This window comes from Atractosteus spatula, chromosome 26, assembly GCF_055471065.1.
Source record: "Atractosteus spatula isolate fAtrSpa1 chromosome 26, fAtrSpa1.hap1, whole genome shotgun sequence".
Taxonomy (NCBI): domain Eukaryota; kingdom Metazoa; phylum Chordata; class Actinopteri; order Semionotiformes; family Lepisosteidae; genus Atractosteus; species Atractosteus spatula.
In genome coordinates, this window is record NC_142731.1 from 7,560,391 (window position 1) to 7,583,573 (window position 23,183).

Here is a 23,183-nt window from a genome sequence, read left to right on the forward strand (position 1 = left end):
CCACGGGTTCTGTAGAATCTGGTCTCCCTCAAGACCCCCCTTAATTCATTTTGAGAAGCAAGTTCTCTCTTCTCTACCTGGTCTGCTCTCCAGCCAGCTTCCTGCTCAGTGTCCACGTGAGCACTGCTCTTCAGGGAGGAGGGAGTTTGTCCTCTCCTGTAAACAGATTAAAAGAAAAGTTTTATATTTTCACTTAATGGCTGCTTTGATGTCTCTATTGTTGTCTCCTTCATCGTTTACTGAAAGATATCACACACGAAAAAGAGAAAGTCTGGTTTCAATTGATAAGCCGACAACGGTTGCTAACATCCAGCACCCCTCATGTTATTGATCTGTGATTTATTCTGTGGGACCGGGTATGTGCTCTATACTGTATGGCAAACGAGACACATGATAATTTAGGATACAAATGCTTGGCCTTCGTGTTTTCAGTGGTAGAGTTTTTTAGATTTTGCTACAGGTTGCACTTCTAGGGTCTCTTGGATCCTATAGGTTCAGTCTAATTCTGCTCAGACACTGTTTCCCCTGCCTGTCTCTGGGTTCGCTGGGTTTCTCTTCAGAAAGCTCACAAATTGAAAGCAGATGTGCTTTCTGGCAGATGTAAAGCTGTGATTGGTGTACCCAGCCAAGGAGGACCCAGGGGAGCAGAACATCTGGAGAGGGAACCGGTAGACGGTATCCAGTCTCTCCTGGTCAGAAACGATTCCATTAATGTCTTGATGCGAGCCTGATTTTGATGGACAAATGATGCACTCTGTCCTGATACTGTAGTTTCTGTTTCTTTATTTTCAGTTTTTTAATTGCATTTTTTAATTAACATTGCTAACATTCTACTTTACAGAGCCAGTTGAACATTTTCTCCATGGCTTGAAAAAAAAAAGACAGTAGTGTAAACAGATGAGGCTCAGATTTATTACCTCTAATTAGCTCAATCACGTACAGTGAACCGTCTCCCGCAAAGCAGTGTCAGGGACTGTACAAGGCAAAATAGTTTACTGGGAAGTCTGTATGCAGTGATGACCCAGTGAGGTACAGTGGCTCAAATTTGTAGTAATTCTATTTTATATAATATCCATTAGAATAGATAATACTCAAATATTAGGAATTCCCAGTCAATTTAATCGAGTTTCTGAGCTGAAGGCAACAAATACTGTAGCTGACTTGACAACACAAGAAAGACAACCACTGCTTTTTAGGCCGGAAAAATCCCTGGATTTCAGTCCTGCTGAAAATGGTCAGAATTGGTGGAATGCACAATGCTTTTCCACATCATAGCCTCCAGTGACAGAAATCCTAAAGGAGAAAAAGGAATAGGATTGAGCTGCAAGCTTTAGAAGCTTAAAAGGACTAGAGCCTACACGTTTATCTTTATTACTTTCAGAGACTTGGCCACACAACTTCGGAAAACGTGACCAAATTAAAATGGGAGCTTCAAGTGAGGTTCCCAGAAAAACAAAGAACAGACTCGCGTATGAAATGAAAATCATGGCATAATTTATTAGACCAAGCAATACTTTTATAACGGAAATAAAAGACACGTTATCTTTGTGTGTGTCCAAACACAGGAAAGCAAATTTTGGCTCTACGTGTATTAACTGCAGATACCGTAGTTGCTCTGTGTCGATTAGCCGTGTGGGCTGTTGCATGCTTTTACTCTCACAGCACATCTTTAAGTCACCACAGAGGATATCAAACCTCCATGTAATCATGCTTTCTCAATGTATATTTTTCATATTAAAAGATGCTGTATTTAGAAAGCCTTTATGCGTCAAATACTATGTTCTGCACGGGCAGAAAAAAAAGGAAAGTATGTATTATATATACTTTTGGCATCTAAATATAGCAAACCGATACACACTAGCCCCGGAGTAATTATATAGTGTGGTGTACTGTAGCCAATGGCAGGGCAATATAATTACATTTCTCATTTCCAGCCCTTGCTTGCTCACACCCAGATTAACAGGCCTGTGGGGCACATTCACCATTTCCATTCATAAAGAAGAATTGGTTTGTAAGTGTTAACATGGTAGAGCTAATATCATGCTCTTGCTAGATATTCAGTAGCAGAAGAGTGTTGACATTTTTCTGTTTTCTTTTCTCTTTTCTAGTTATTTATAATCCAAATTAAAATGCACCACTGCTTTTATCCTTTAATGTTCATTTTCAAATTGTAGTGCATGCTTGTGCTCTAACACAACAACACATCTCTATCACTGTAAAGGATCTTATGCCAGCCCCTCCACATAATCGCACTTTTCCTATGTCTACCAATTTCAGAGTTATTTTGGGCCTTAAAGGCAGTCATCTTTTGACTGAAAAGGCACTCATTTGCACCACAAGTTGAGCCCTTCTGTCCAGACATCACCAGCAAAATTTGGTTGCTATGTCATTTTCTGGCTGTGACCAGGACTCTCCAACAGCACACAGCTGGCCAAATGGCCCAGGGCTCAGAGTGGTCTGGCCTCAGCGACTTTTGCAGGGTGATTCTGAACTTGCAGTAGTTGAATGAGAGCTGCAGCACTCCTCCAGTGACGCTAGCTTCACTATGAACACTGTGGGACTCACAATGTGAGATGTTGTGGGTGGTTCTGCAAAGCACACATTTTGGAAGCACATACTTGCACAATGGATATAAACCAGGCTGATTAACAGCTGACTCCAAATTGTAGTGTATAAAACCCAAAAAAAAACGTTTTAATTAAAAATAGTGGTCATTCCACCCTAGCAATATAATCAGTCAGATCTCTGAAATTCCAGTAATATTATTTATAGCAAATGAAATTCACTTCATGCAGCTTGAATTGTTATTCCTACATCATTAGCGCCCCCTCTGTTGTAAAAGCATGGAAGGAATTAGGTTTTCCTTGTTGGATGCATTTGCTGTATTCCTTTCCTGAACAGTCTTGGCAGTTCTGAAAAGTTCACTGTGTCTGGCTAGTCTAGTTTCTCTTGCCCATTATTTGCCTTTCTATTAGCACGAGTGCTTCATCTGTGGTCCTAGTTTTTTTTTTCCTTTACCTGTGAGGTTAATAATTCTGAATATCACATCACGCCTGCCAATGATAGCATTCATGTTGTTTGCATTACAGGATTAAATGATTCCGTCCTTAGAGCTGAGATTTTGCAGACACACCGGGTGCAGCAGGATCAGATTTTCAAAATGCTTGGACCAAGGAGCAATATGATTGCTTCAGCAAATGTGTACCCCTGCAGAGAGTTGCTCTGGGTGATTCTAACAACAGGCAGGCCAGGAATAAATTAAGAGAACCCATTGTGAGCCATTACTGACACAGGAGTCATGAGTGACAAAAAAGAAAACAGGCCCATCGACTTTTTCTGTTTAATACACAAGTCTATGCAAAAACAACTCTGCACGGAACTAGTAACACCTGAAAAAGTGAAATGAGAAAAAAAGGGAAGAATATTGTATCTAGTTTACAACATACTAGGCATTTAAAAAATAGCATTGTCTAAATCTTCTTTCCAGCTAGTTGTTAAGTACTGGTTTCTAAGAGGAATCCCCATAATGGAACTGTACAATAGGCATTCAGTGAATTTCTCTTATTCTGCTGTTTAAAAACGTGCCTGTATGTTTTTATTATGTGCAGAACCAATTAAAACACAGTAGCTAGCCGCTGCCTAAGGATAGCTAACAATTCTAGTCCGATTCCTGCCACAAGACAAAATTCCTTATCGTTCTGGCTACAGCATATTACCGTAAGTGATTACAGCTGCTTCACTATTGTTTTCGGATACCAATGCAGGAGGAGCCCGTGAGGTCTAGAAGTCAGGGCGAGAGGCTTATCGTCACGATGTTCCTAGCTCCAGCTCTCCCACTCACTCACTGTGCGACACCCTGAGCAAGCGACTGACCCTCCATGTGGTCTGTCCTTTGGATGAGATGGTCCTGCGGTCAGTAACTCTGCTGTAGTGGCTGCTGTTGTCCAGTTCAGGCCCTGGGCTGTGTAAGGGAGGGGGTGTCCAGTCCTGGTGCTGGGAGGCCCAGTGTGACCACAGGTCTTCCATGCCTCTTCAAAGCAGCAGCACCTGAGGAGCTGGGAGAGGCTGTTTAATTGGTCATCTTAAGCCAATATTGAGCTGATTCAGGTTGGTAAGAGATGAGTTAAAATAACACAGAAGTCCTGCTTAAAGTGAGTTGGACAACTCAAGAACAGCCCGTGCAGAGTAATTTGATTTAATCATGAGTTGTGTTATCCCCAGTTCATGTATCTCACATTTATTAAGTATAATTCTCCTTTCCTTAGTGAATTCAAATCATATTTTCAGGGACTTCAGAAGGTGAATGACTTCTGACTACGTTATTTTACCACTGGATTTCTATAAATGACTTAAACCAGGTTGCCAGCGGTTTCCTGTCCTCGGCAGATTCGAAATGCCCGCTACACTACGCACACTCAACCCACACGAACAAAAAGTCAAACAAGATACCAAGGTACTGTTTACCAAATGTCAGAGAAGCTCTGACGCTTGGCAGCCACGACACATCCCATCTGAAAAGCGTGGTGTGATGTCATCCTGACTCAGGATGCTGGCACCTGGGCCACCACTGTATTCCTCTGTAACGTGGCTGTGAGGAGATCAGGACAACCAGCATCACCTACTGTACAGACGGCTTCTGCATCTGGCAGCGACGACTGCGAAATATTTCACATCTCAGCTTGCCAGAGCCGTGCTGGGCAATGCACCAAAAAATTCAAACACTTCACAGGCAATCATCTGCCTTTCCTGAATCGGAGATTGAAAACGATTCTTTTTGTTTTTCTGATTTCTGAGGCTTAGTTTTCCTCCGGATGGTTTGTTTTCAGCTGGGTGTTTGTTTTAGATGAAGTGCTGTTGGAGTTTGTAGCCTAGAAAGAAAGAAAGATGGGTTCTTGTTCCGTACAAAGAGACATCAGGACTCCAGCCCCGGTCTTGGGCAGCCCCAAGTCCTGTAGCGATTATTGGCGGCCTTGAAAACAGCAGTTTGTAATCAGAGTGGAAGAATTTAACTACAATCAACTAAAAAAATAAAGATCATTTTTAAATGATTTAATTTAGAGATCATTTGGAACACAAAAAACCTGAAGACTGCCTTGAAAGGACCAGAATTCTCTCATCGAACCACATGCTTAAAGTAACTTCCATGGTCTCTGTCTTGAAAAAACAAATTATTCTGGGGGACCCATCTGGAAAAACTGGAGTGGGGATCTCCAGGAATAAGGTTGGAGACCTTAAGCAGACACAGGGTGCTTCAGGACCAATATTAAGATTCACAGGTCACAGGTCTCCCATGGCAATATTGCCCAGTTACAACCACTCGCTTAGCTGCTGAGGTCTAACAAGCCCAGTCTACAAGGTGATAATTCGGCTTTCATGTTTTATGAGGCTCTTATCAGTATAGTCCCACTTCACCATACCTTTACAAACCTACTCATGCTTTAATTATGCTCTCCCTGAGCTTTACTGCACTTATGTGGGATTTTATTTTAGCCCACAGGCATCCCAAAATAAAATATCTCCCAAAACATAGGTGCTGTAAAAAGGCAGATTACTGTGTATTCACGGTATGAGGATTCAGCAGAAATGCCTAGGCCTGACTCTTGTCAGGAAAATCATTTAGGAGCACGCTTAAATTATTCCGCTTGGGAAAGGCCCTGGAATGCAATTGCAGATCATTAATTTTTTGGTTCAAGTCGACCCATCTCATAATTTTAAACAGTTTGCACCCCCCTGCCCCCTCCCTCTTCTCTGCTGTGCTGAGAGAGAGTGGCAGTGCTAGTGTGTGAGAGAGAGACGCACCACATAGAGGGCGCATTCATCTCCACGGCCCCCCCTGAAAGGCCGCACTCTGAGGGACCGCTGTGTTCGTTTATGGAAGGAAACATCCACTTAAGCAGGGAAGCTTGAGGTTTCCCACCAAACCTTTGATTCCAATATTTCACTCTTAACCCCCGACGCCAAGGTCACCACACCAGAGCCAACACACAGCGAGACTCGGGCAGTTTGCATAAATAGGTAAATACGACGAGATGAGGGCCGGAACGCTCGGAAGAACGTGCAGGGATCACACGTTTTCGTTCCAAACACTCAGTGCCGCTTTTCCCTTTTCTCCTTGTGGAGTGGTTTCTTTGTCATTCTCCAGGAAGCAGGGATGCTGATGAAATGGTACGGGAGCTATGCGGGCAGTGCCTTCCTGGCCACAGATGAGCTAGGTAGTCTTCCTGCTGCCCCATCGAGCAGGTAACGGGAACACTGACACCCTGATTCTGCTAGGGAAGGCGCCTGGAGAAAGCTGACTTCAGCCGCGTCCTTCACAACTCCAAAAGAAACTGCGCTTTGTTCCAAACATCACAGGGGTCCATTGTAGAGCAGAATGCCAAAGGCCATGTATTCGAAATCGAGTCACAATTCCAAAGGTCAGCGTGCGTTCAGAAAGTTCACCACAGCATGTCCACATAACAAATTTTGCATTGAGCTCTGTGGTTTGACTGGGATGACACCATACCATGTTTTTTCCCCCCTCATATTGGTTGCTCATTTTAAACACGCCACGTCTGCTGGTGTCTTTTCTTTGACCTTGATTTCAGTGTCCTGTACCACAAACCTGTGCTACTCTGCTTGTACCACAAAGCCCCAACAGCGAACATCTTAAGCTGAAAGGTGGGGAAACATTTATTGGACACTATGCAAAATCTTCAAGATAAACCTGTTCAGATACAATCAGTCTATTGTATCTGGCTCTCAGTCTATCATCTGTGACTGAATCCAGTGCTGTTAAAAATCCACGCCTTGTTTTCCTCTCCCTACCTCTCGGCTGGTCAATGCACTGAACTAGAATCAACCACTGACCTAATTACTGAAACTGCTTGTCGTATTCGAGGGGGACAACAGATTTTCATTCGATTAAAAAAAGCACAGGAACGTTCTTCACACCCGTGAGCAGTGTGCGAAATGATTCATTTTGTGTTGCATATACCGGCATTGATATTTGCCATGGAAAGATGCTTCAGGGATTGTGTCTAGAGTTATTTTGCTGAAGGGCTCTGCAGGATCCCTTTAGCAGGCCTCTGAAGCTGAACATGTTGGTTCTAGCCAAAACTCCATCATCTGCCTTGTGAATAGAAACTCCACAGTCCAGGCCCCACCCCACGCACCCTGTCTTCCAGTGAGCCTGAGGCTTGGAGTTCCGACCTCTCTTTCCCTTTAACACTGATCACCCAGAACCACAGCAGCCCGAAGAACAGGCCAGCTCTCTTCCGTGCTGCAGAAATAAAGCTGGATTTTATACAATTGCAGAAAAACATAACAAACCATAGAGCAGGAGGCTCCGATTTCCCAAAGTTCACAACTGCCCGAGGCCATGCTGGGGTGAAACGATGGGTTAAAATCACATCACTGAGCTCTCCAAAGGCCTGCTCAGAACCTGGACTTAAATCAGACCCAAAAGGCACCGGAGACAGAAAGTATCGCTCCAAACCCAGTGAAAAAAAAGGAACAAGTACACATGCTCCATTAAACGAAATGAACGCAAATAACTTTCCATCAAAACGGTTCCAAATCCGAAATAAGAATCTTGTGAACACATTCCAAACTAAACATCTGGGAAACAATTAGTTGCGTCACTATCACTCCAGTAGTAATCGGAGAAGGAAGCGAACTATTTTGAATTAGCCCTGTCTGAAGAGTTTTCTCTCTGAAGGGAGGGTTAGTTATAAATCATCCCAGATACCACAGCTCTAACGATAGTTGTTCTCAAGTGGCAAAGGAAAGATGTTTTTGACAAGAGAATGCTTTCCTGAGTGTGAAAGAGATCACTGGGTATTCTCTTATACAAATAGAGGCAGAGACCTAAAAGATAGCCCGTGAAAGACGTCTTCTTTCATTCCTCAGAGCATTTTGAACGGAATCCAAAAGGTGTGTTAATTTTCCTGGCTGTCCAGGCTGATCTTGAACTGATTTCGCCTGTTCAGAGATGCACCTTCTCAGATCTGCCCAGCCCCTTGTGGGGAAGTGTGCATCTATCCTGAAGAATGAACACTCAGCCACACCCTGCGGACCCACAGTGGGCCTGAGTTAAAAAGGACACCTTTAACCCATGCGTACCAGTAAAACAGACTCCACTGCACACAATGCCCCCCTCCAACTGTTCATCTGTCCTTTTTATATAATATACAAACTGGTCTTTACCTAATTTCATACTCACAACACATGCAAAGTAATCACGTCTGGGGTTAAATCACAGCTCTCATCCATCTTTCAGCTACAAACTTCAAACCCAGTACTGATGGCAGCTTGCTTCTTCCTATCTGAACACTATTACCCAGACCAGTGCTGCATTTTTTTATTGGCAGGTTCCAAATGTATTTTAAGCAGGTATGAAGTAGCAGATATTGCTGCTTTAGCCAATCTGGACATAAAGTGCTGCATTACCGAGCTTTCATGAACATGGTGCAGACTGTTTCATTGAATTACCTCTTATATCAGCATATCAAGGATGCTGATTCGCTGGCTGTTGCATTGTTAGCACCCAATGCACTGTTCTTCCAGGAACAAGTCAAAGAAAGCTAATTAACAGAAAAAAAGAGGAGAGAAGCACTCAGGGATTGAGTGATCACATTCACTGGGCTAAAACGGTCTGTTGATGCTACTTAAAAATGACTACATGTATATATTATTATATAAAGAGCAAAATAAGAAAACAAAAGATTACCTACAAGTATCAACACAAAAGACAAAAAGACTTTCTGTATATAACTGATCATTTTTATGGAAGTTTACATTTCCTTGGAAACGCGTAAACTCTCAGTATGTTCGTGTTCTCTCTCTTCTTTTTTCAGCATGGAATAAACCTATTACTTGTTCCTTTGCAACTCTCAGTATACACTGTATGCATAGCTTTAATAATGTGCTGCTGTAATGTGTTTTTATACCTTAATTGTATATGTATCTTAAATTCAGTGACAGTTGCTTCAACTCATGCTCTGCATTGCTGTTCATGTCAGAGCAGATCAATTATTAATAAACAATTATTTTGTGCCTTTCGGGTCGGGTGCTTGGTTTCGGCTTTTTCTCTGAGAACGTGTGGTGACCGATCTTTCCCTGCCCTGAGGAAATTGAGCGCTTTTCAAAAAGTATTTTCCGCCATCTCCCAGTTTGTCCATTTTTTTTTTCCTGGAGTGAACACAGCATCCCTCTCAACCACAAGGAAGAAAATCAGTTGTGAACTTATAGGGGTGATAAATGTTCTAAATTCAGACACTTTTCGTCCCTCGGTTTCAATTATTCATGGCTGCTCTCCGCACGGGCGTAGTGCTCTCTTTGTCCAGCAGAGGGCGCACTGCAGTCAGGATCGTTTTCGGGCTTTCTCCCACTTGAGCCTTTTCTTGAGAACCAGGAGGTCGATGTAGATAATTTGATTGAGGACCGTAGAGGCGCACAGGAGACCCCCGTGCAGTGCCCCTGCAATCCCATTACAGAACACATCCTGGCCTGAAAAAATGCACAGACAGAATTTAAGAGCCCGAAGACTACCACTGCAAAACATGACATTCAATCGATCTGTAAAACGGGGATTTTTATGCAGTATCTTGGTATGTTGTACTGCAGGTGAACATGAACATTTAGAGCACATACGTGTTTGTGGATGCTGCTCTTGTGCTTTCATGCAGTCATAAGTGTGTGATCTCACATTTCTAGTGCAGTTTTCATTTCTCTTAAGACATTGTTAAACTTCTGCAGTGCACCACGATTGCAATGTCTGGCCGGCGGAGAACTTCATCGCATGGTACTGCATTTGCATATACAGTAACTACCTGCAATGTTGCGGAAAGTTACTTCTCAGAAGTAATCAATTACAGTTACAAGTTATTTGGGTAAGAGATTGCTTTTTTCAATGAAGTCGTTATGGGTAATTTCTATTTTATCTACGTGACTATGCACACACTACATAGATCACTGTAATTGATTACTTTTTTAAATTAACAGGATGGGGGAAATAATTTCGTAAAAGAATGTCTCGTTTAACTATCTTGTAACTCTTACAGATTTATTTTTAAAGGCAACTTTCCTCCATGCTGTCTACCAGCGTCTAAGAAACCACAAATTATTTTCCTTGTCACCATTCACTATATGACCTCTCTTTTTTTGAATCGATGCTAAAATTCAATTTTAGTTCCCTGTCTGTTCAAAATTTTGTGACTCTCTTATACTGACAGGCCATAAAAACTTAACTCTTCATCTGTTCTACTCTGAATGCTTCTCAGTGTGGGAGGAACTGGGATATGAAGAAATGTGATTGCAGATTGATTTACAGTACCTCACCCCAGAGGCAAAAATCAGGAGAACAAAACAAGAAGAAGCAAAGAATGCTGTTTTCAATTTTTTAAAAACAATCTATGACAACTTGCTTTAAAACACGCCAAGCCAATACCATGATGACTCTTACCAGTAATGTAGAGATTCTTGACCGGTGTCTCTGACCGGATTCTGGCCACCACCTCTGGGGTGAACCTGGCCAGATCTTGCTCGGCGCCGTACATCTCCCCATGCGGGGCACCCAGGTAGTGCATGTTGGAGAGGGGGGTGGCTGCCTCCATGAACACCACCTGCACAGACACAGGCAGGGGGCTGAGAGTGGGAGACGCCATCCCACAATGCCGAGTGCGTTGTTTCCTGTGTTATTTCAAGACCAGTGCTATCAGAGGTGAGCAGCAGGAGAAGAAGAGCTGTGTGGTAGCCAAAATTCTCAATCAGTCTTCCACCGGACACTCAAGCTGTTAAATAATAAAGATGGCTGTCCTTTCTAGTCTGGTTTCCCTACACAGATGTTTGTCCTGCACAGCACTACTGGATTTCCCATGAGGCACTGCAGGCACAGTGCCTAGGGCCTACGAAGGAGGGAAACACTAGTGACTGACGAAAAACGATCTGAAACAACATGCTTGCGATCGACTCTAGGTGCTCCAGATCAATAACCACGTGCTCTCCAGCGGCTGTTCTAGAAACTAGAAGTATCGAAGTGATGGTCGCTCGGCTCGCTCCATCAACCACGTGGCTTAGCATTAGAAGCGTTTGAAGTGCATCTCGTCAATCGACGTCATTCAATTGGCGTTTACCCCTCTTTCTGCACATTTCGGAGTGAAAGTGCCGAGCGCCTATGAACACCAGAATCCTGCCCTGCTGCACAGTGTCCTGATCTGCTCCTGGAGGGCTGTGCAGGTATTTGTTTTTTTAGGTCTCTGCCAAACACCAGCACCTGAAGAGCTAGAAGAAGGTGTTGAACTAGTCCCATGCACCCCCAAGCTCATTTAGGCTGTTAGGAACTTAGTTGGGAATGTCAACCTGCAGACACACTGAACCCCTAGGATCTAGATTGCCCATCATTGCTCTGGCACTCCAGTTGATCCTTATTTTCGAGCAGCTATTGCCTCTCTGTTTTCTCTGATGCCTTTTCATTCAGTGCCTGTGCCCTCCCAGTGCCCTGTACACACACCTGTCCTGCTACTACAGACAAGTAGAGGCACCAGTCCAATACCTGCCGGCCCTCTCCCAGCGTACCTTGTCCCTGAGCTGAGGGAAGATTTTGAAGGCCCAGCCCAGGAGTGCATTAGCAATGCCCATCTTGAGGCTCTCGTAGTCTGGTCCTCTCTTCTTCACGGTGGTGTCCTTCCACTCCTCGAACCACTCGTACTTCACCATGGTCAGCAGGGTCATGCAGGACTTCCCTGCGGTCAGAGTGCACAGGTGACTGCTACAGTGAGGCTCAACACTGCACAGATATTAAACAGCTGGAAACTGCACACAGCAATGTCATATCTTTCTATTTACAAAGTGCCATTCCAAATCCAAGGCCGCTGTACATAGCGATGAAAAAAAAGACAAAAGCACAGAAAATGAAAGAAGGGCATATACATTCAGAAAGTGAGAATGTAGGGCAATCACACACAGGGCCAGTTGAAAAGATGAGTTCTGAGTTTGGATTTGAAGAGATTTAGTCCTGGGACCAGCCTCACCCTCTGAGAGGGAGGATCACACCACCTGCTCCTCCGCTCTGAAGATCAGGACAGAGTACATATTCAGCCATGTTTCCGAAATGTCTGCAACCTTCAGTTGAGGCCGAGGGAACCAGGCTTTGTGGATTTGAAATGCATTTTTTCTCCTGTTCTGCAAGTGGTGAATAGGATTTTTCTGGCCACGAAAGGTGATGGGAGTCTCTCTTTCACTGTGGACCTTATGACTAGTGTATAAAAAAAATCTAATTAGGAAAATAGTCTAATTTAGGTTTCAGCAGTTTGGTTGGTGTAAGAGAGAGAGTCTGTGGCAGAACCAGGATCTGAAGTACCGGCAAAATCTCTTTATTAAGAACTGTACCGCCTGGTGGTACCTGGGTGTCTGATCTTGGCCGTCGGGTCTTTAGCTGAGGGAAAAGTGATGAACATCATGGGGATGTTGTCAGCCACCTCCTCCCTGCTCAGAGAGGCAAAGTAATCCATCCTGGAGATACAAGCACAACGACAGCTTGACAATCAGGACCAGTTATAAGTGACAGAACAGCACAAGACTGCAGGGTAGTAGGACAGAATTAGTTTCATAATTCTGAGGGAAATTGTATTCATTTTGTTATGTATATTGTCTCTGCTACTGCTAGTGGGGTTGTTTCTGTTTCTGTTTCTCGATTGAAAACTAAGCCATCAGTGACATCTAAAGTCTGTGAAATGTAATTACAGGTACACCAGGGTCTTTCCATCCTCTGAAAAATATGTGTGTCAAGTATGTGTATAAATACCGTTAGAATTGCCTTCGTGTGCTGGCATAGTGTTGATGAAAACTCAGACTGCATCTAAGGAAGGACTTGGTTCTTCAATTGGCAGCAAGTGAGATTGGACAACTCGAAGTTTGTTTCTGCTCACTTGATTTCATGCAGAGGTGATAACATCAGTGCCTTTATTCCACTGGCCAACAGATATGATGTAGAAGGTAGTCTAGTCTGCTTCTACATACATTACATGTGAATGAACATCTTAGTTTCCCAGTACACAGATACGCAGTTCGCATAGTACATACGAGCCATCCATGTCATTGTTTCTAAAAAGCCAGAAATTGGTGGACACGATGCTCAGCTCCTCCTGGGTACCATCCAGGCCCACGAAGACCAAGAAGGAGCCCATGCTGTGCCTAACCATGCTGAGTCGAGAGCGAATCTCTGTAAACAGAGAACAGAATCTTTGCTCTGTGTTTTACGAAGACGGACAGGAATTCTGATTCACAATCCTGAAAAATAATTGCAGGTAGAAACAGCTAACAGTATAATCCATATAATGGATGACACCTGAAGAAGGCTGCACGGCCGAAACGTTGTGTTCTCTTTCTTCTTTTTTTCTGCATGGAATAAACCTATTACTTGTTCCTTTACAGCCTACGCATGCTGACGCAGCTACCCACCTGAACTACTAATCCATATAATGTGTTGGGGTTAATGAAATGTTAAGTTTGGCATAGAAGTTTTTGAAAGTTCATGCCCTGAAAATTTGCCTACAACTTTTAAGAAAAGGGACGTCCCCAAAATCTACACTTACCGGGTTTAGCCTGTATCTCCGGGGGCAGGAACTTCTCGAAGGTGTTGAACATCCCAGCATCAGAGATGACCACCGGGGCCAGGACTTTGACTTCTTCCTGACCTTTCTTCACAGTCACTCCTGACCAACGGAAGGCACAAGGTGAGAGGACCTTCTGAGGTATGGCTCCAGGGGGCTATCAACAGAAACATCCTCAAAGGGACAATGGGAGGGCCCTGGACTGGACTTCTTCTCCAACAGCCTTTTCATTTTGCAGGTGGTACAACTGTGTGCTTAAGAATTCCAGTGCAAAGTTGGAAGATCACGTTGTCACATGACCGGGATTGTGTTGGGTGGGAGGGGAACTTGTTATCCATACAGCTTCACTGATTAGTACAACATCAGAAAACAGGGGAAACCATCACACCATCAAGTGAAATACTGAGGCTAAATCTGTCACTAGGATTAGTCGAAACAGCGCTGACAGAAATCAAAGACCTGAAACAGAAAGACCAGACCAGTGCGTCATTCTTAACCTGGTAGCAGCACTGAGTATTCATGAAACTCACCATATGCTGCGCCCTCCTGGTTCACAAGTATGCGCTGGACAGGAGCTCTGACCAGCACAGCGCCCCCTGCCTTCTGGATGACTGGGATGATGTGGAAGGGGATCTCACTGGCCCCTCCTCTGGGGTAGTAAGCTCCTCTCTTGTAATGCTGGAGCAGCAGGGTGTTAATAGCACAGCTGGAATCTTTAGGAGGCACACCTGGAGCAGAAATTCAAGTGGACTGTCGTAACAGCGCAAACTCAAGACAGGCACACCGAGCAAGCTGAAGACTCGGAAGAGTGAAATCTCACCTAGCTTTGTGCCTAGCTTTCCATTCTCACACGAAACATTCAACACCAATTAGGGGTCAGAATGAGATCTGAGGCCATGTCGACAGCACTGCTCACCGTAGAAGAAGTAGGAGAAGATGACATGGAGGTCTTTGTTGCTGGTCAGCGTGTTGAGGACCTCTGTGTGGCTGGTGGCTGACATTCGGAAGATGGAAGAGAAGCAGTGGACGAGGCGAGTCTTGATCAGGAAGAGAGCCAGCCATAGTGGCACCAGCTTCAGAGAGGCCAGGTAGTGTGTCTTCCTAGCCGCTATCTGGAGCAGAGGTGACAGAGGTCAAGCCAACAGTGTTCTGTATAACAGCCAAGTTTGGTCTTGTTGTGTCATTTCTTAACGAAGGTGCCACATCATCCCTATAAGTCATTTTCTTAATGTATTCCTGCTTTGGCATCTGACCTGTCCCATTGCAAACTGGATAGATGAAAGTAGAAGGCAGAACTCATAGGCATGGCATAAGGAAATGAAACCATATTTTCTGGGAGACCTATTTATGCCAACATTAATTATATATTACTGATAGATTAGGGATCTGTGGCTCAAATCTTTCAGAGTTACAGTTTGCTCCCTGGCAGACTATATGTGAACAGCCCTAAAAGTTGCTTAAAATTTGCCTACTATATCTCTCCATCTCTACAGTTACTACAGTAACTACAGTTACCGTCTCCATCCTGCTGGGTGTGAGTGACCTCACTTTTACAGAAAATGGCTAACACTCCCTACTACATCAACTATTCATGAAATGCTCATGAAACCATGTGAATTCCCAAACTAAGCCTCTGACTAGTAGCACCCATGCTCCATTCACTCCACCATACTCACAGAGACCTCTCTGTTATCCTATAATGTTTTGCTGGTCCTGGGGCTCCTGTACCTTCATGAGCCTCATGAACTCGTCCACGGCCTCCGTGTCGTGGGGAAACTGTCTTCGGAGAGACTCTGCCATCTCGGTCTTGCCGCTGTGAATGTGGTAGTGCCGGCGAGCCTCCTTCTCCCCGATGATGACGGTGTCGAAGTGCTGCTCCAGCTGGGCGAACTGCAGCTGCCCCTCGGTGATCTGGTCCATGGCGACGCGCAGCAGGCTGTTCTCGTGAAGCTGACCCAGGTAGTGGAGCCCTGCAGGGACACACAGAGCGAAAGGTCAGCCAGTCCCTTTCTCAACAGGCTGTTCTCGTGAAGCTGACCCAGGGAGTGGGGCCCTGCAGGGACACACAGAACGAGAGGTCTGGCTTCCCAAGTGCCAATCAGCCAGCCATTGGTCCTCTTAAAAAAAATCTCTCCATTGAGCTGAATATCCCCAAGATCTAAAACATACAGAATTTTCTTTATTACAAATACAAAAGGACCTTCACTTTTCCAGACTTGAAAAACAAGAATGCTTAGTCTGTGCTTTCCATGAGCACCATCAGCCACGCAGGACCCCATGAGACGTTATGTTCATCTCTTCTGTGTATTACAATGTGACCTTCCTTTGTCACATCTGCCATGATTTTACAAAAGAAAAACGAGTAAACTCAGCATGTTCAAATAGCAAATATTGCAGTACTAAGTCAACAGTTGTCACGTGGTTTAGAATTTAAAAACCTCTTGGAAATCCGGTTTAAAGGGGATGAAAATCAAAATGTGACAACGTACTGTTACCTGCACCCTTTGCATCTCGCTCGGATGCAACCGCACGTCATCGAGGTTAAAAGCATCTACTAGATGAAAATGTAAACGTCACCATTTTGTTCAGCTTACCGACGTCAAACTCGAAGCCCTTCTCCATGTAGGTGTGGCAGCAGCCCCCAGCCTGGTCGTGCTGCTCCAGGACCAGAACCCGTTTGCCCGCCTTCGCCAGGACAGCCGCCGCCGTCAGCCCTCCGATACCGCTGCCGATCACTACGGCATCGAGCTCCGCCGGCACCCGATCGGCGCTGAACCCTGGAATCACACCGACAGCAGTGATCTGTCTTCATTCTCCGACCTTGTTTGTTTTTAAATAAATTCCTTGCACTTATGTGGTGTTTTTTTGGACGCTCCACTCAAACCGCTCTACAGGTAATGGGGATCCCCTCCACCACCACCAGTGGCCCCACCTGGATGATGCGATGGCAGCCAGAGTGCACCAGTACACTCCCCACACACCAGCTCTCACTGGGGAGAAGAACAGAGTGATGATGCCAGTTCAGAGATAGGGATTAGTAGGAGGCCATGATTGGTAAAGGCCAGGACACAAGGGTAACACCCCTACTCTTTTTGAGAAACGCCCTGGGATTTTTAATGATCGCAGAGAGTCAGGACCTCGGCTTTCTGTCTCATCTGAAGGACGGTGCCTCTTTACAGTCTAGTTTCCCCATCACTGTACTGGGCCATTAGGACCCACACAAACCGCAGGGTGAGCGCCCCCTGCTGGCCCCACTAACACCTCTTCCAGCAGCAACCTTAGTTTTCCCAGGAGGTTTCCCATCCAGGTACTGGCCAGGCTCACACCTGCTGAGTTTCAGTGGAGCTGCCAGCTGTGAGTTGCAGAGTAATATAGGTGCAGGCTAAACCACAATCTTTTAAATCAGAATAGCACATTATAAAATTTACTCAATCAAATGTGCCTGGCTTCTCACAGGTATGTGAATGGCCCACAATGGGGGGAGTCAGTCAATGCACACAGTTCTCCCCCCATTTTTACTTAATTAAACTGAGATTAAGTTTGAGAAAAGTCTGGGCTGGTTGGGACGGCAGTGGAGGTTGGGTGCTGTCTTGTATTTGCGAACTTAGAAAATGATATATTCTGAGCTGGACAGAAGAGACGCAGACTGCAGTTAAGGGGGTTAATATTGACTTAAGATTAACTTAGACTGAAGTTGTGAGTTGCCTGAACTGGCCCATTAAATTACTCTTTGAATAGGACTAGAGGTTTATTCTGAGGAACAACAGAATATTAATTTTACAGACAATTAATTTTGGAGAACATAGATAATCATTTTTATTAAAGCTGGTTTATCACACGAATCAGATTACACTGAAGTGGAAAACCTTGGGCCTCCGATACTGCTGCTGAGTCTTTTAATTACCCACAGCCATAAAGATTGTTCAATTTGTTTATGGCTATCATATCAGTTTTGTGCATAATCTAATTAAGATAGCCAAGGACGTTGATAAACTGAAGGGCATTCTACAGGCAGAAGAATTTATTGGTGAGTTATTGGTACTGTAGAGCTCTTTCCTGACTCCTTGAACATGTTCTCATTCCCAGTGTTGCAGAGGAACATCTGAGCAAATAAAGTGGCAAGTAAAAGCATTTAAAATAAAATCAAGGTCCCACCACATCTATTTCCATAAGAAGACAACTAAAACCATCTTCTCCTTCTGTCTGTGTCTGCGTTACTGGATACCATTCTGGTTCTCTCTCCTCCTTTGCTCTCACCCCCTCTGAATGACGCTTCAATTCCATGTTAGTGCGTTTCCTAGACTTAAGGCACCTCACACCTTTAGGGATATTGTTTCCCTGCTGTCCAGTCTTTTTGTTTGCAGGTTGATGGCAGGTAACATGAAGACTGGTACTGAATTATTTTAGCCTAGGATACACACAAGATACATTAGAAGGCTAGTCCTGAAATCACAGTGGTGCATTAAAGCCGCTGGTTAAACTACAAACTTCCAAACTAGAACAGCATATCAGACTTACTAAATCAAATGTCCCTGGCTTCCCACCGTCCTGACATTGTGACAAAAGAAGTGGTGCGTTATAGGGGACAAATAAGCTATGCAGGCCCAGAGATCTGCGTGAAAAGGGAATTACTGTTCCTATTAGGAAGAGGTGCTCACCTCCTCCTCTAAACTAATTTAAACTTTGCATAATGTTTCTGAGAATAACTATTGCACATGCAAATTATACACATGCAGATGCGATATTGACTAATGCGTACGCTGCAAATTAAGAGTCACATAACAAAATGTAGATAATTTTTTTTACTGAGAAAATACTCTGATTCATGAGAAAGACACAATCTGCCATTATTCAGTCTTGTTTGTCCAGTCTTAAACTGTCTGTGCAAGCCATGGACTGCATCTAAACACAGTACCTAGTTCCACATTGACTAGCTGAACGGGCTGTTAACTCACCTTGCTTGAGGACCTTGTCTCTCTGCTTCTGGTCGGTCACCAGCGGGGCCGGCGGCCTCACAGCGTCCCGGGAGAACGGGCTGGCGCTGTTGGCGAACAGGCGGGAATAAAGGGCGAATCCGAGGATCAGGCACCCGGCAGCAAACAGCAGGAGCCACATCTTCAGATGGCAACCTATCCCCACGGCGCTCTGCGGAGTCAGAGGCACAGGGAGGGATAACAAGGCAGGTGGAAGAAATGCTTGGTCCTTTTATGAAGTGCAGAGCCAAAGAGACAGAGGGAGGAGTGTCTTACATACTGTACTTATTGGAATGTATGTGCCTAGAGCAATAACAACAGATAAGACACCATTGATCCCCCCTCCAATGGGTTCAATCTTTTTCTTATTTGTTTTGTGCTGGTGGAAAGTTGTTTGGACCTTTAGCCTTTAGCTAATCTTCAGCCTGTATCCTAACCAGCTCAAGGGACATGTGGTACAGCAGTCTCAAATCCCACTGCCCCCCCTCAGCTTACTCTTATTTCTATTTCTAGATGATTGTTTTTGCACAGAAGCTTTTGACCCGACTTAACGCGAGAAAAGTCTTCTTCGGTTTGAGAAGGTGACAAGCTCAGTTTCATGACCAAACAAGAACTTCGTCTCACCAAGCTCTGCGTTCCACTCATGCTTTTCCACTCCCACTCCACGTTCCCCCACCCCACCCCAATCCATCTCAAATAAAGGGTTGCTGACAACCTTTCAGAGATCCAGAGAACGAAGAGTAGATTGGGCAAAATCTATTTTGGGATGTGGATAGGTGCACCGTAACCTTCATTTGTAGGAACAGGTATATCTTTAAAGTGAAGCCTTGTTCTAAATGATAATGGATTCACAGGGCTCCATTTCTGCCCACTTTTGGCTTTCAACCTTCAACACAGAACCGAGCTGTCTGAAGAACATAGGACAGATGAATGACCCAGGCTGTTCTGTGGTTCTGACAATGCAAAGACCACACAGTGCACAGGTGACCACTGTCACCTTGAACAGACCGCCACCTCTGTCTCATCCTTCCCACAGTCACAGTTTGATCCTCTCCACCCTGGGCCCATGAAAGATGTCTTCTGAAGTCAAAGGTTTGCGGCTGATCACACAGTCCAAGTTCTAAGCTTTTAATTGCAGGATCAATTTTCACATCAGAGATGGTAAGCAGTGATGTGATACAGTTCAGCACATAACATCTGGTCACTTTACATTATTGAGTGGCTCTCTTTACATTTTGAAAGATCCTGGTACTTAAGCTCTTTCACCTGAAGCATCTTGCATGTCCTTGATACAGCATCTCTGACCTCTGACCATATTGGTTGTCATCTATACTAAGATTGAAGTCAGTATTTGCTCAATTAAAATCTGAATAACAACGTCTTATATAAACTTTGAATAACACATTCCTTTTATTCAGGCTAATACAACACCAGTGGTTTTATCCCCAAGGGAGAGATTGGGAAGAGAATAGGAAAAGAGGATGAACTGAGGGCTTGAAATCAGGCTCACTGAACAGAAAACTTACCTTCCTTCATTCGCTGAGTTTAAAGAATAAGTGTCTATTAAGCAATAAAAAAAGAAGATTCAAATTTATGCGACATAATGGTACCATTATCAGCTTAAGCAATTAAGATATGGAGAGTTGTGCAACATTCTCGCTGGGTCAGTGAACTGCAGAGTCTGCTCAGATGTGTTTTTCTTCAAATGGGATTTCTCACTTGGCATTAAGGATATTTCCCAATATTGGATAATGACGTAACCCGTACACATGGTATATCAAACTATGTTGAAGGTGTATGTATGATTATCTATATATTTCCAGTAATGTTTATCTTATTCATTTTTTTTTTCCGGAGTGCGTAATTTACAGATTGTTTTCACAGAAGCCCACTTCTCTAATTAATTTACAACAGAGAGTAGGCTATCTACACACAATATAAACATAAGGACAACTGAATTTTGTTTGTAGATTCATAGTGTTGGTGACAGAGCAACTTATATATATATATTTTAAAGGCAAATTATATATATACAAACGTGTCCGTCGAACTATGAATTCAAATGTAATCATGAGGAGGGACTAAAAGATTAAGAATCTGATTGTATTTATGTATTACGCTGTAAATGCTCTCCGAGGCCTGTAATGAAAGGAGGCAGACTTTTTAAAGATGCCATGATTGCATTGCAATCAATCTTAATGTTCACCAATTTACACTTAAATTAGAGAATTATTTTGGATAAAAGCATGCTTTTCAAGGGGGTGTTTACAATGCCTTTAGGACTCTTTCCCCGTCTTCTGTTCCATAAATACATATAGTTATGTGCTGAAATGTATGCCAGGTCTGAATGTGAACTTTAGACTTAAATAAATGCTCAACAGTCTTTGAGCTCAACAGACTTTGAATTGCGGCTTAACCTTCCTAGTCATAAACCTTAAGGTGCAGGCTTTAAAGAAAGGAGATAAGCAACTGGTTCAGAAATGAAAAGACAACACAATACTCTTAAGGAGATGTTCTGCTACTTCTCCTTTCTAATGACAGAATGGCACATGCGATGGAGATGAACTATTATGAGTGAGGTACTCTGAGCTTTCACATCCTTTTACAAAACCGCAGTGTACCAGCAGGAAGCACCCTGTTGTCTTTTAGAGTGAAGCCTCACCCTTCAATGGGAAACCAGCTCATTTCCTCACCAATAAAGGTGCTGAGAAGGTACAGGCAGTATGTGCTTTCCTCCCCATGTACACTTGAAGTTTCAGAGGAGATTCCTGAGAGAACGTTTTGAACCATGGACTTGGTGTCAAGGTAGCAGCCCTGGTTCTATTGCATAGTTAAATGCAGGTGACCCGTGCCCAGCACAGCAGTGAATGTCTCCTTGAGAGGCCCCAGTCTTTCCACTCAAAGCCACAGTTAAAGTCAGTCGTCCTTGGTGTCCCACATGGTTTTATTCTTGGTCCCATTTGTTTTAGCATCTATAGATCACCATGACGTCCGATTCTTTTTTTTGAAGGTATGACATCAGCTTTCATTTCTGTAATGATCACCAAACATTTGCTTGCATGACACCTGACAATAACCAACCCCTATCTGCCCAATCACAGATATTACATACTAAAGAATGAGTGTGAAATTTCTACTTCCCCTTTTGAACTCAATTATGGAATTGGCTTGCTTTGTGAACTTAATAACCACCCGAAATTTAGTTTGCCTATTGGTGGTTGGGGGGAATCGATCAATCAATCAAAATGTTCAGGTGGGACTTCTCAGCATCATAGTTGATTCAAATCCTGCATCTGAAGCTTTTGTTCACTTCTATACCACTGTTTGCAGCCATGCAGGTCTCTCCCCATCTGATGCAAAGGAGCCGGTGTGTGCTTGTCTGGTGTATCCAGACCTGCTCTTCACAAGCTGGAATATATTCAGAGCACAGCTGCTTGAGTCTTAACTGAATCTAAACCAGGAGAAATATGATCATACATTCAAGTTTCAGTAGGATCCCTGTGGATTTTCACTAGGATTAACAGGAATGAAGTGTATTGTATGTTGTGCGTTGTATCTAAACCCACTGGCCAGAGCATGAAGAGGCTGGGACCCCCAGGAAGAGATAGGAGGGAGGCAGAGACATATGTGAGGGAGAGAAGAGGGATCACATACGGGGAACTGTAACATTTTAGGAGAGGAAATGACATCAAGAGCAATCGAGGTGCGAGCTACACATTGGTGGTGGTGGAGGGGAGTCTCCATTACCCAGGAAGCTCTTTGAGTTGAGTATCCAGAAAACTGTGATAGAAGTGTAAAGTTAGTTATAAATTACTGACTGCCGAGGCTGAATGAACTGATGTCATCTCTCATGAGCTCTCGTTATACACTCCATTTAGTAAAATCTGCTCACCGTTAAGATCTTGAACGTTCCTGATTACCTATTATCTCCCCTGCACGTTGTTTGTGCTCTTTGGACTCTTGGACCTTGTTTCTGCTCTCAAAACAAAACTCCGAACCCCCCCCTCCCGACCCAGTGTTGTGCTCCAGTGCTCATATCAGATCTGGCAAGTCAGTCAACACTTTCACATCCCATCCTAAACACTCGCTGCGATGCACTATTCATCGCACTCTTTTCTGTAGGAATCTCTTTTAGATTCATTTTATTGCACGTCTTGCGATCCAGTGCCCTGAAAGCAGCTACAGCTGTACGTCTCATTGTCGGCTATTATAAATCATCACAAAGGAGTGTTCCTCAAATTGATGAGCAAAACTGACTGCCACTGCTATGCTTCTCCAGAGGTACACAGGGCCCTTTAAAACAAGAGTTACCTTAGTGTCTCCTCCACAATTTACTCGCTCTCAGAAAAAAAAGCAATTTAAGCAGTGCAACACTGACATCTAGCGCCCAACCCTCACTTAACACAGGGAAAGCGTGAAGACGATAATCAAGAGCTCTTGTATAGTTTACCACCTCTCTTCTTTTAAAAGCAGAGTAATAACCCTCATGTTTTATGGTGTATTGTGGAACTGAACAATAGTTGTTGCTCCCCTTCCCAGGTGAAGCGGGGGGCATGTTAAGTGGTTCCGGGTGAAAGCAGTTTTTTAGTTACCGGTTCGTTGTTGGTAGATACATGTT

At 43.9% G+C, this 23,183-nt stretch overlaps 1 protein-coding gene across 1 annotated transcript; it reads right to left on the minus strand.

The window, feature by feature from the left end:
• Nucleotides 1–8,733: 8,733 nt before the first annotated feature.
• Nucleotides 8,734–18,788, minus strand: LOC148814750 (inactive all-trans-retinol 13,14-reductase). The gene is made up of 11 exons (XM_088906324.1): nucleotides 18,548–18,788; nucleotides 16,187–16,369; nucleotides 15,321–15,562; nucleotides 14,509–14,704; nucleotides 14,123–14,320; nucleotides 13,575–13,694; nucleotides 13,063–13,201; nucleotides 12,383–12,492; nucleotides 11,557–11,723; nucleotides 10,445–10,604; nucleotides 8,734–9,489 (listed from the first exon to the last, which is right to left on the minus strand). The coding sequence occupies exons 1-11, from the start codon at nucleotides 18,705–18,707 to the stop codon at nucleotides 9,344–9,346; spliced, it is 1,821 nt and encodes a 606-aa protein (XP_088762450.1). The 5' UTR covers nucleotides 18,708–18,788; the 3' UTR covers nucleotides 8,734–9,343.
• Between the last annotated feature and the right edge of the window lie 4,395 nt (nucleotides 18,789–23,183).